The sequence below is a fragment of the Mobula birostris genome, chromosome 32 (genome assembly GCF_030028105.1).
Source record: "Mobula birostris isolate sMobBir1 chromosome 32, sMobBir1.hap1, whole genome shotgun sequence".
In the NCBI taxonomy this organism is placed as follows: domain Eukaryota; kingdom Metazoa; phylum Chordata; class Chondrichthyes; order Myliobatiformes; family Myliobatidae; genus Mobula; species Mobula birostris.
This window is the reverse complement of record NC_092401.1, coordinates 29,584,718-29,598,673: the sequence shown is the minus strand read 5'-3', so window position 1 is coordinate 29,598,673 and position 13,956 is coordinate 29,584,718. Positions and strand designations below refer to the sequence as shown.

Genomic DNA, 13,956 nt, shown 5'->3' with positions numbered 1-13,956 from the left:
ATCTTGTACATCTCCATCACATCATCTCTCATCCTCCTTTGCTCCTCAGATCTTGGCCCGAAACATCGACTACAGGTGCCCCCCCCCCCCCTGCTTTTCGAACGTTCGCTTTATGAAACCTCATTGTTACAAAAGACCTACAATAGTACCGTTTTCGCTTTCAGAAGGTGTTTTCACTGTTACGAAAAAAAGCAGCGCGCGATAAAAAAAATTAGCGTGCAAAAAAAATCAACGCGTGATAAAAGGCAGCGCGCACCCCGAGCAGCTGCTCTTCCCAGATTCGGAAGCATTGCTTTAACACGTGCCTGTGAGCAGCCGTTTGCAAGATGAGTTCTATGGTGTCGGAAAAGCCTAAAAGAGCTCATAAGGGTGTTATACTTAGCGTAAAACTAGACATAATTAAGCGTTTCGATCGTGGTGAACGAAGTAAGGACTAAGTGAGTTTGGCTTGTGGAAACTGACGAAGATGATGTTGAAGAGATTTTGGCATCCCATGACCAAGAACTGATAGATGAAGAGCTGATGCAATTGGAAGAGAAAAGGATAACAATCGAAACCGAATGCAGTAGTGAAAGTGAAGCAACTGCATGAGATTTTCGCTGCAATGATAAAGTACGACTTTAATTTTGAAAGATGTGGGGTCCACATGTAGGTTTAGGGGATATTTGCAAGATGGTTTGAGTCCTTACAAAGAACTGTATAATAGAAAAATGCACGAGGCTCAGCAGTCAAGCAAGCCTTCCACATCAGCCACAGCAGACGACGAACCTCGACCTTCGAAATTGAGGCGGCAGTCATAGGAGAAGATGAGCTGCCTGCTCTAATGGAAACAGAAGACGAGATGACACCCCAGTGTCCCACCACCCCAACACCCAGGCCGCGGACAGATACCGTACCGATTCGCGGAGAATGCAGCAGTAGCTAGGAGGCACACAGCACATCTTTAAGAAAAAAGACGAAATAAACATGCTAATTAATTCGGTGCCGCCCCACATGTAAATGTCGGCCCAGATCAGAGGCGACGCAATCGGCACTGATCTGGGCCGACATTTACGTGCCGGGCAGCACCTAATTAATTAGCATGTTTATTTCGGCTTTTTTCTTAAAGATGTGCTGGATGCCTCCGGGCTACCGCTGGACCCCTGCGTGCTTCGCGGCATTGTATCGGTCGGTGGCCTGGAGGGTGGGGGCCACTGCACCAGCCAACCTGCGACGACTCAGCCTAACATACCATCATCAGTGTGCTGGGCGCTGAACCAATTCCAGTAAGTGATACTACACTGTACATACATTATTTCTACTTTATATCGGCTGTGTATTTTTACATGCTATTTGGTACGGTTTGGCAGCTTCATAGTTTAAAGGTTACTGGAGAGCGCTTGCGCCGCGTTTTTGCCAACAGCGCTTGCGTGAGATTTTCGCTATGGAGGGCAGTGCAGTAATGATTGTGGAAAAGTACTACTTTATATAGGCTGTGTATTTATCATATCATTCCTGCTTTTACTATGTGTTACTGTTATTTTAGGTTTTATGTGTTATTTGGCATGATTTGGTAGGTTATTTTTGGGTCTGTGAACGCTCACAAAATTTTCCCATATAAATAAATGGTAATTGCTTCTTTGCTTTACAACATTTCAGCTTACGAACCGTTTCATAGGAACGCTCTACCTTCGGATGGCAGGGGAAACCTGTACAGGTGTCCCCCGTTTTTCGAACGTTCGCTTTATGAAACCTCACTGTTACAAAAGACCTACATTAGTACCCTGTTTTCGCTTCCAGAAGGTGTTTTCACTGTTACGAAGAAAGGCAGCGTGTGATAAAAGGCGCCCCGAGCAGCCACTTTGCCCCGGATTCGGAAAGGCATTGCTTAAACATGTTGCATTGAGCAGCCGTTAGCAAGATGAGTTCTAAGATGTCAGAAAAGCCTGAAAGAGTAAGGGTGTTCACTTAGCGTAAAACTAGACATAATTAAGCGTTTCGATCGTGGTGAACGAAGCAAGGACAAAGTGAGTTTGGCTTGTGGAAGTTGACGAAGATGTTGTTGAAGGGGTTTTGGTATCCCATGACCAAGAACTGATAGATGAAGAGCTGATGCAATTGGAAGAGGAAAGGATAACAATCGAAACCGAATGCAGAAAGTGAAGCAACCGCGTGAGATTTTCGCTGCAATGATAAAGTACGACTTTAATTTTGAAAGGGTACGTAGGTTTAGGGGATATTTGCAGGATGGTTTGAGTGCTTACAAACAACTGTATGATAGAAAAATGCGCGAGGCTCAGCAGTCAAGCAAGCCTTCCACATCAGCCACAGCAGACGACGAATCTCGACCTTTGACATCGAGGCGGGAAGTCATTGGGAGAAGATGAGCTGCCTGCCCTGATTGACAATGAGATGACACCCCCATGCCCCACCACCCCAACACCCGGGCCCCGGACAGATACCGTACCGATTCGCGAAGAACACAGCAGTAGCTGGGAGGCACACAGCACATCTTTAAGAAAAAAGCCGAAATAAACATGCTAATTAATTAGGTGCCGCCTAGCACGTAATTGTCGGCCCAGATCAGAGGCGCTGCGATCGGCAATCACCTCTGATCTGCGCTGACATTTACGTGCTAGGCAGCACCTAATTAATTAGCATATTTATTTCGGCTTTTTTCTTAAAGATATGCTGTGTGCCTCCCGGCTACCGCTGCGTTCTTCTGCTCGGCGGCCTGGAGAGTGGGGGCCACTGCACCACGCAGCCTGTGACGACTCAGTCCTGGCCTGCTGCGTTCACTAGCAACTTTGACGTGCGTTGCTTGAACTTGCAGCATCTGCAGAATTCCTCGTGTTTACATCATCAGTGTGCTCGGCGCTGTTTTCCCAATTCCGGTAAGTGATACTACACTGTACATACATTATTTCTACTTTATATAGGCTGTGTATTTTTACGCGTTATTTGGTAGATTTGACAGCTTCATAGTTTAAAGGTTACTGGAGAGCGCGTTTATGCCAACAGCGCTTGCGTGAGATTTTCGCTATGGAGATCTGTGCAGGCAATCGTTGTAGAGAAGTAGTTCTACTTTACATAGGCTGTGTATTTATCATATCATTCCTGCTTTTACTGTATGTTACTGTTATTTTAGGTTTTATGTGTTGTTTGGCATGATTTGGTAGGTTACTTTTGGGTCTGCGAACGCTCACAAAATTTTCCCATATAAATAAATGGTAATTGCTTCTTCGCTTTATGACATTTCGGCTTACGAACGTTTCATAGGAACGCTCTACCTTCGGATGGCGGTGGAAACCTGTATACGCTTTTCCATAAATGCTGCCTGGCCTGCTGAGTTCCTCCAGCATTTTGTGTTCCTTGGATTTCCAGCATCTGCAAATTTTCTTTTGACAATACTTTAAGTGTGGTTTAACCAGTTTTATAGAGCTGCAATATTAACTTTGGCTCAGGAACTTATTCCCGATTAACGAACATCAACAGATCATATGCCTTCTTAACAAACCTATCAACCTGCACAGCAGCTTTAAGGGATCTCTGGACTTAGACCCCAAGATCCCTCTGTTCCTCCACACCGTCAAGAATCCTACCATTAACCCTGTATTCTGCCTTCAAATTCACCACATGCTTCCACTTTTTAACCACTTCTCAACCCAACTCTGCATCCCACCTAAGTCCTGTTGTAAACTATGACAACCTTCTACACTATGCATAATTCCACCAAACCTTGTTACTGAGACAAGTGACAAGATGCTGGTCAGAAGAAGTTTATCAGCAGGTGAGAGTTAGAAGAATTCACCAGAGTTTATCAGTAAGAAAACTAAAAGCATGGCAGTAGTTGAAAGGGTGAAGAACATTAGACAGGACTGTACTTCACATTTTTGGTCAATACACTTTTCCTTTTGAGGAACTCTCTCTCACAGAATCAGTTTTCTGCCCCTCCACCAAAACCACTCTACTTAATAATGACATTGTGTCTCTGAGCAGAGCATCCACCCTCTCCACTCCAAGCACACACAGCTTTCTGCATACTGTACATGATTATTGGTAAACAGGTTCATTTCTGCCACATATACTGAACTACAGTAAAAAACTGTTTTGCATGCCATCCCTACAGATCATTTTACCACATCAGTGTATTGAGGTAGCACAAGGGGAAATAACAGAAAAAAAGTGTTACGCATACAAAGTGCAGCGTGGGCAGACAATAAGGTGCAAGGCCTAGAGTGGTAGATTGTGCAGTTAAGATGCCCTTTTATTGTACTACAAAACCACTCAATAGTCTAGGAGACACTATCCTTGAGTTTGGTGGGATGTGCTTTCTTCTGCCTGATGGGAGAGGGCAGAAGAGAGACTGTCTGGGCTTTGATTATGCTGGCTGCTTTACCAAGGCAGTGAGAAGTGTAGAGTCTATGGTTTAAATACAGCGCTGAAATGCATCCACAACACTGTTGTGATATTTGTAGGTTACTGTGTCAGAAGCTTATGATCTTTCACTTCCTGGTTTGCATAGCTGACAACATACGCATACCTCATCTGTGCTGAGTCCAAAGTCATTAGGCAACACCCGCCTGTACTTGAACCTGCAGGGCAAGTCGTCGATGATATCTTCATAATCCAGCTGGTAATACTCATCCAAGTACTGCTCAAAGGTCTTGTCCTCTGATAAAAAGAAAATTTGGTTCAAAGTCAGCAGCATTAAGAGAGATAAAGTCTGAATGCCACATCACCACGTTTACATTTGAAATGCACAAAGTGAACGTGCTTAATGACTCCAATTGAACTGACTGCTGATATTTACATACAAATCCAAAAGAACCACCCTGCCTTTTATCCTGACGAAGGGTCTCGGCCTGAAACGTCGACTGCACCTCTTCCTACAGATGCTGCCTGGCCTGCTGCATTCACCAGCAACTTTGATGTGTGTTGCTTGAATTTCCAGCATCTGCAGAATTCCTGTTGTTTACCCTGCCTTTTATACTGTGTTTGTAACTCCCACTTGGAGCACTGTGTAGTTTTGGTCACCCAATTGCTTGGAACATAGGAGAAAAAGGGGCGATATCATAAAAATGTTTAAAAATATGAGAAGCATAGATAAGGTGGAGGAAAACAGTTTCTTCCCCAGGGCAGGGGAGTCCAAAGCTCCAAGGCATAGGTTTAGGGTGAAACGGGAAGGATTTAAAAAGACCTGCAGGGCAATTATTTTTTGAATGAAGAAGGTGGTGAAAGTATGGAACAAGTTGTCAGAGGAAGTGGTTGAGGCAGGTACAATGGTGTCATTTAAGAAGCACTTGGATAGATACATAGAGGGGCAGGGCTTGGAGGGATATGGAAACTGGGACTAGACAGGTGGCACCATGGTTGGCATGGACTAGTTGGGACGAAGGGCCTGTGTTGTTTTCTGACTCCCACATTAGTTATTTCTTTCCTCCCCTGTCTGCCCTTTGTTTTGGTTTCAATCCATCCTTCAAATGTGCTAAAACACATTCACCAATCCAGAAACAAAAACAGAACATGCACACCAATCACATGACACACCAATCACATGACACTTAGAAAGGCTAAATGATGCAAAGACATAATGATATTGAAATAGGGAAAAGCAAGTGGATACATGCATAGCTTCAATAGTTATCACAAAGAACAACCTGGCCTCCACTTCTTCACAAAGTAAAACTCTACTCATCTGGCATCCTCTGCACTTCCAGCAAGTTTTCCTGGACAATCTACTACTTCCCCATTGATACACCAGGTGGGGAGGGCAGATGGGAACAGTGGAGGGAAAAGACTGAGTGGGTGATGGGCAAGTGGAGGAGGGGAGAGTGGGAATAGTGACAGAGGATGGGAGGTGATAGGTGGATCCAGGTGAGGAGGAGTGAGTGATAAGCAGATGGAGGAGGGGTGAATGAAAATAGTGACAGAAGCTGGGAGGAGAGGGGTGGAGTCGACAAAGTGCAGCAGATGCTGGGGTTTGATAGGAGTGGAAGATGGAGCATGGAACCAAATAAGGGAGATGGGAGGGCAGATACGAACAGCGGGGATGAGGAGAGCCACTGGGGGAAGCGTGTGAGTGATAGGCACGTGGAGGAGGGAAGAGAAACAGGGTGATGGGGATCCTGGAAATATTAGAAGAGAGAGCGGGGTAGCCCCAACACACAGCTCATCTCCTATTACTCTGTTACATTACCCACACGAAAGACTTACTTGGATCAAAAGTCGGTTTCAACTTGCAAATTGCCTCCGTAAATTTAGATTTTCGCCTTTTCTTGCCCATGAGAAGAAGATCTTGTTTCTTTCTCTTCTTGGACAGCACCTGTTGACTGGGGTCATAATCTGCATCCATCTGTTCCAGAAGCAACCAGTCAGTATTAGGGCTGCAGCACACAGCTAAGGCAAAGGGTTAATGTACGAGGAGAATTTGATGCCTGTGAACTACTTGCTGCAATTTAAAAGAGTTTGGAGGGATGCTTAGACACCCGCGGAGGCCAAGTCATCTGGTATATTTGAAGTGGACGCTGATTGATTCCCAAATAGTAAGTGTGTCAAGGGTTACAGTGAGAATGTGGTTGAGAGGGATGATAAATCAGCCACGATAGAATGGTGGAACAGACTTGATGGGCTGAATGACCTAATTCTGCTCCTATGTCTAATATCTGGTAGAGGGAAAGGAACTCTACTACTTCCTCTCAATAAACTTCTATCTCGCTTCCGCAAAGCTACAGATTTATGGCCCATGTCTTTATAGGTAAGTGATGTTGAGTAGTAGCTTGTTTTTCAAAGGTAAACCAAATGAAATCAGGAGTGGGGCATCAGCATAAATCAGCTCAACAATGAACAACACCTTCCCAGTCTAAGTGCTGCTGCACTATCTGGCTACAATACCATCCAAGGCTGGCACTCATTCACCAACATCATCTCATTGTACAGATGTTCCTGATGCCATAAGACAATAAGACATAGCAGCAGAATTAGGCCCATCAAGTCTGCTCTGCCATTTCATCATGGCTGATCCCGGGTCCCACTCAACCCGATACACCTGCCTTCTGGCCATATGCTTGTGGGTCTCATCGCCAGGGAGAGAAGTGATCACCAGAAAAGAGAAATCTGCCTCATATTGCTCATCCACCACATGCTGCCTCTCTGAGCAAGACCACAGACATAGAAATCCGAATTTCTACCCCTTCAGATTCTTACCTCAATAGCAAAATGTACACATAGAAACATCAGTACAATACTCAGTACTTTGGCAGGAACTACAAGTAATACAGGCAATGCCCAAGAAGGTTGAATGAAAAGGAAATTCAAATGAAGGAAAATCATTAACTGGGAATCTTGGCTTACAATGAATTCTGGATCTTCACAGTGTAGCTCATAATTCTCTTGCTGGCACTGCTCTTCTCCCTCCGCCCAGTCCGCCTCCTCTCCTGTCCATGTGTCCCAGTTCCACTCATCTAGTGCAACAACAAATACAAAATTCAATTACACTCGGTTCCTTTTAAATGACACAATCTTTGTTTTCATTGCTGAAGTCTCATGCTAAGCATTCTTTTTTTATTAATAAGGTTGGATAGTCACATGGGACTTGCAATACCCATGACCTTTACTCCGCTATGTGCTGAACTGAGACTGTGTCCTGCTAAGGGCTTAGTTTCTGAGGATTCACTTTTGTTCTGAATGCTAACCCTAACCCTTTAATTGCAGGAATCATTCTTGTGAACCTCTGTACCCACTACAAAACTGCTCACAATGCTCCAAGTGCAGTCTGACCAATGCCTTAAAAAGCCTCAGCATTATATATTTGCTTTATATTCAAGTCCTCTTGAAATGAATGCATCACCGCATTTGCCTTCCTTACCACAGATTCAACTTACAAGTGAACCTTTCTGGAATCGTGCACAAGGAATCTCAAGTCCCTTTGCATCTCTGATTTCTGAATTTTCTCCCCGTTTCAAAAATTTTCTATGCCTTTATTCCTTCTACTAAAGTGCATGACCATACACCATATTCTAATTGCCACTTATTTGCACATTCCCTTAACTTGTCAAGATTGGCATTTAACTATATACATGTATATAACATATATAACCACAATAGAAACTAGACAATGCTTCTCCAAACCAGAGTGTAAAGCACAGCAGTACATATTACACACGGTAACTTATGAAGGTAAGGATAAAATCTGCAGATGAATCACACATTGAATTGAATTTGAATCGACTTTATTTCTTCCATCCTTCACATACACAAGGAGTAAAAATCTTTGTTATGTCTCTGTCTGAAAGTGCAGTCATAGTAATTTATAATAAATAGAACAGTCAATGTACCATAGAAATACACTCAAATCAGCATGAGTTAATCAGTCCGATGACCTGCTGGAAGAAACATAGAAACATAGAAAATAGGTGCAGGAGTAGGCCATTCGGCCCTTCGAGCCTGCACCGCCATTTATTATGATCATGGCTGATCATCCAACTCAGAACCCCGCCCCAGCCTTCCCTCCATACCCCCTGACCCCCGTAGCCACAAGGGCCATATCTAACTCCCTCTTAAATATAGCCAATGAACTGGCCTCAACTGCTTCCTGTGGCAGAGAATTCCACAGATTCACCACTCTCTGTCCAGAAGTTTTTCCTAATCTCGGTCCTAAAAGGCTTCCCCTCTATCTTCAAACTGTGGCCCCTCGTTCTGGACTTCCCCAACATCGGGAACAATCTTCCTGCATCTAGCCTGTCCAATCCCTTTAGGATCTTATACGTTTCAATCAGATCTCCCCTCAATCTTCTAAATTCCAACGAGTACAAGCCCAGTTCATCCAGTCTTTCTTCATATGAAAGTCCTGCCATCCCAGGAATCAATCTGGTGAACCTTCTTTGTACTCCCTCTATGGCAAGGATGTCTTTCCTCAGATTAGGGGACCAAAAACTGCACACAATACGCCAGGTGTGGTCTCACCAAGGCCTTGTACAACTGCAGTAGTACCTCCCTGCTCCTGTACTCGAATCCTCTCGCTATAAATGCCAGCATACCATTTGCCTTTTTCACCGCCTGCTGTACCTGCATGCCCACTTTCAATGACTGGTGTATAATGACACCCAGGTCTCGTTGCACCTCCCCTTTTCCTAATCGGCCACCATTCAGATAATAATCTGTTTTCCCATTTTTGCCACCAAAGTGGACAACTTCACATTTATCCACATTAAATTGCATCTGCCATGAATTTGCCCACTCACCCAACCAATCCAAGTCACTCTGCATCCTCTTAGCATCCTCCTCACAGCTAACACTGCCACCCACCTTCGTGTCATCCGCAAACTTGGAGATGCTGCATTTAATTCCCTCATCCAAGTCATTAATATATATTGTAAACAACTGGGGTCCCAGCACTGAGCCTTGCGGTACCCCACTAGTCACCGCCTGCCATTCTGAAAAGGTCCCGTTTATTCCCACTCTTTGCTTCCTGTCTGCTAACCAATTCTCCACCCACACCAATACCTTACCCCCAATACCCTGTGCTTTAAGTTTGCACACTAATCTCCTCTGTGGGACCTTGTCAAAAGCCTTTTGAAAATCCAAATATACCACATCCACTGGTTCTCCCCTATCCACTCTACTAGTTACATCCTCAAAAAATTCTATGAGATTTGTCAGACATGATTTTCCTTTCACAAATCCATGCTGACTCTGTCCGATGATTTCACCGCTTTCCAAATGTGCTGTTATCACATCTTTGATAACTGACTCCAGCAGTTTCCCCACCACCGACGTTAGGCTAACCGGTCTATAATTCCCTGGTTTCTCTCTCCCTCCTTTTTTAAAAAGTGGGGTTACATTAGCCACCCTCCAATTCTCAGGAACTAGTCCAGAATCTAACGAGTTTTGAAAAATTATCACTAATGCATCCACTATGTCTTGGGCTACTTCCTTAAGCACTCTAGGATGCAGACCAACTGGCCCTGGGGATTTATCTGCCTTCAATCCCTTCAATTTACTTAACACCACTTCCCTACTAACATGTATTTCGCTCAGTTCTTCCATCTCACTGGACCCTCTGTCCCCTACTATTTCTGGAAGATTATTTATGTCCTCCTTAGTGAAAACAGAACCAAAGTAATTATTCAATTGGTCTGCCATGTCCTTGCTCCCCATAATCAATTCACCTGTTTCTGTCTGTAGGGGACCTACATTTGTCTTTACCAGTCTTTTCCTTTTTACATATCTATAAAAGCTTTTACAGTCAGTTTTTATGTTCCCTGCCAGTTTTCTCTCATAATCTTTTTTCCCCTTCCTAATTAAGCCCTTTGTCCTCCTCTGCTGAACTCTGAATTTCTCCCAGTCCTCAGGTGAGCCACTTTTTCTGGCTAATTTGTATGCTTCTTCTTTGGAATTGATACTATCCCTAATTTCTCTTGTCAGCCATGGGTGCACTACCTTCCTTGATTTATTCTTTTGCCAAACTGGGATGAACAATTGTTGTAGTTCATCCACGTGATCTTTAAATGCTTGCCATTGTATATCCACTGTCAATCCTTTAAGTGTCATTTGCCAGTCTATCTTAGCTAATTCACGTCTCATACCTTCAAAGTTACCCCTCTTTAAGTTCAGAACCTTTGTTTCTGATTTAACTATGTCACTCTCCATCTTAATGAAGAATTCCACCATATTATGGTCACTCTTACCCAAGGGGCCTCTCACAACAAGATTGCTAATTAACCCTTCCTCATTGCTCAAAACCCAGTCCAGAATAGCCTGCTCTCTAGTTGACTGCACTCGTATCAGGTACAACTGGTCAGTATGCTCAGTATGCTCCGTAAAATGCAGTTCTGTAAAATGGAGCGTGTGTGCGTATGCATGTGTGTGTGTGTGTCTGTGTTTAGAAGCCTTGCTTGCCTCAATCTTCTTAGGAAATGGAGGCACTTCTGTGCCACCTTGTTTAGAGTGGCGATATTAAGGGATCAGGTGAGATCATCTGTGATGTGAACTACCAGGAACTTGGCGCACTTAACCCTTATTTGCAGAGGGGGATTGGAATTGAATAGACTTTATTTCTTACATCCTTCACATACATGAGTAAAACTCTTTACGTTACTTCTCCACCTAAATGTGCAATTTATAGTAACTTGCACTAAACAGTCTGTACAACAGGACAGTCAATACAGCATAGAAACACAATTGCATCAGTGTGAATTAATCAGTCTGATGGCCTGGTGGAGAAGCTGTCCCGGAACCTGTTGGTCCTGGTTTTTATACTGATGGTAGTGATGCAGCTAATCAGGAAGTCCAGGATCCAGCTGCACAAGGCAGAGTGAAGGCCGAGGTCTCTGAGCTTCTTGTCGAGCCTGGAGGGAATTATAAAAACCACTTCCTGGATGGTAGCAGCTGAAACAGTTTGTAGTTGGGGTGACTCAGCTCCCCAATAATCTTTTGGGCCTTTTTTATGCACCTGTCTCTGTAAGTGTCCTGAATCATGGGAAGTTCACATCTACCGACGCACTGGGTTGTCCACACCACTCTCTGCAGAGTCCTGCGTTTGAGGGAAGTACAGTTCCCATACCAGGCAGTGATGCAGCTAATCAGGATGCTCTCAACTGTGCCCCTGTAGAAAATCCTTGGGATTTGGGTGCTCATACTAGACTTCTTCAACCGTCTGAGGTAAAAGAGGTGCTATTGTACTTTTTTCCAACAGATTGGAGTTGTGGGTGGCGACACAGTTGGGTACACAGAGAGTAAAGGAGGGGGCTTAGAACACAGCCCTGAGGGGCTCCTGTATTGAGGGTCAAAGGCAAGGGAGCCCACACTTACCATCTACCAGCGATCTGACAGGAAGTCCAGGATCCAGCTGCACAAGGCAGAGTGAAGGCCGACGTCTCTGAGCTTCTTGTCGAGCCTGGAGGGAATTATGGTGTTGAATGTTGAACTGTAGTCCAAGAACAGCAGTCTCACATAAGCATCCTTCTTCTACAGATGTACAAGGATGGTGTGTAGGGTTGTGGCTTTTGCGTCATCCGTCGATCGGTTGTGTCAGTAGGCGAATTGTAGGGGGTCTGGTGTGGGTGGTAGCATGCTGCAGACGTAGTCCATGACCAGCCTCTCAAAACATTTGCTTATTATTGAAGCAAGTACAACAGGATACCTGTCGTTCAGACATGTTACCTTGATCTTTTTAGGTACAGGAATTTTTGAAGCAAGAGGGCACTCTATACTGGGAGAAGGAAAGATTAAAAATGTCCATAAACACACTTGCCAGTTGTGCCACACACATCCTGAGTACCCGCCCTGGGATGCCAGGCGGTCCCACAGCCTTACTTCTGTCCACTTGTTGGAAACACCGGCGTACTTCAGCCTCAGAGATGACCAAGGTACAGGTGGCTTCAACGGCTCTCCTTGGGGGCTCAGTGTTGGCGACATCGAACAAGCGTAAAAAAGATTTGCACATCTGGGAGACAGCCAGCGATGTTGGCAGCACCACTGTGCCTAGCTTTGAAGTCTGCGATGGTGTGCAGACCTTGCCATAAGCTGCATGTGTTGTTGATGGAGAGTCGAGTCTGGATCTTGTCCCTGTACTGTCGTTTCACTACCTTGATGACTTTGCGTAGATCACAGCTGCATTTCTTGAGCTCCTGTTGGTTACTGGCAATGTAAGCTCTGTCGGAACTGCTGATCCAGGGCTTCTGGTTTAGATAGACCATGACTGATTTTCTCCAATCTACCTGCAAATTTTAATTCCCCCATGACTATTGTAACATTGCCATTTTACATGCTTTTATTATCTCCCATTGTAATTTGTACCCCACATCCTGGCTTCTATTCGGAGGCCTGTATATAACTACCATCAGGGTCTTGTTACCCTGCAGTTTCTTAATTCTACCCATAAGAATTCTATATCTTCTGATACAATGTTTATCTTTGGATGTTAAGCTCCCAACTATTTATTTATTTATTGAGATGCAGTGCCGAACAGGCCCTTCAAGCTGCGCCGCTGAGCAAACCTTAACTTAACCCTAACCCAGTCACGGAACAATTTACAATGACCGATTAACCTACCCACCGGTACGTTTTTAGACTGTGGGAGGAAACCCAAGTTACCAGGGATGAATGCACAAACTCCTTACACACAGTGGAGAAAATTGAACCTGGGTCACTGGTACTGTAAAGCGTTGTGCTAGCCACAATGCTATTGTGCCATCCCACTATGATCTTTCAGCTACAACTCAGTGATGCCCACGCTGTCATACCTGCCAATCTAACTGCGCTACAAGAACATCTATTTTAGTCCATATACCACTACGTGCGTTCAAATATAAAACCTTAAGCCCAGTATTCACTTCCCCATGCTCACTTCAACTCAACCCACTGATTGTAATTTTTCCCCCATCTGCTTGTCCTTTCTCACAGTCTCATTACCAACTGACAGATCCTCAGCCCTATCACTCCAGTTCCCACCCCCCTGCCAAATTAGTTTAAGGCCTCCCCAACAGCTTGAGCATACCTGCCTGCAAAGGTATTGGACCCCTCAGATTCAGCTGTAACCCATTATTTATTTTATTTAGATTTACAGGTCAATGAAGGTTTCCGCCACCACCAACCTTCCAAAATATTCACCGCTGGATTTCTACTTCAAACATATGCAGTCCAGATACCAACTTCCCTGGAAGTCCAAAAGTTAAGGCCTAATGAATAGAGCCCCAAGTCTGCAAATCCCTGCAAGACTGCTGGAGAAGACAAAGGCCCATTACATTGGACTACGTTGTCTATGTTAAATTTGCTTCCCGAATACTTTTGGGTGTATCCTATGTATTTTGGGCTGCTGTTCATGAAAATCACCATGGAATTTCTCAATCACACACCACAATTTTGTAATCTCCTATTTTTGTTCAAAGAACTTCTAGTAGGACTGGAGAAAATAACATGAAAGGCGTTCAAAGATGCTGTTGAAACTTTTCTTGGCAACTACAGGGCAGCAAACTA

The 13,956-nt window shown here is 44.3% G+C and overlaps 1 protein-coding gene across 2 annotated transcripts in view; it reads right to left on the bottom strand.

Annotated features, from left to right (window-relative positions):
• The window catches only part of kri1 (KRI1 homolog), a 65,966-nt gene that overhangs the window by 3,609 nt on the left and 48,401 nt on the right, over nt 1-13,956 (bottom strand). For both annotated transcript variants that reach the window (XM_072248113.1, XM_072248114.1), the window contains exons 14-16: nt 7,333-7,442; nt 6,196-6,334; nt 4,523-4,653 (exon numbers count right to left, since the gene is read on the bottom strand). In XM_072248113.1, coding sequence (XP_072104214.1) covers nt 4,523-4,653; nt 6,196-6,334; nt 7,333-7,442 — 380 coding nt within the window. The remainder of the gene's footprint in view (nt 1-4,522; nt 4,654-6,195; nt 6,335-7,332; nt 7,443-13,956) is intronic.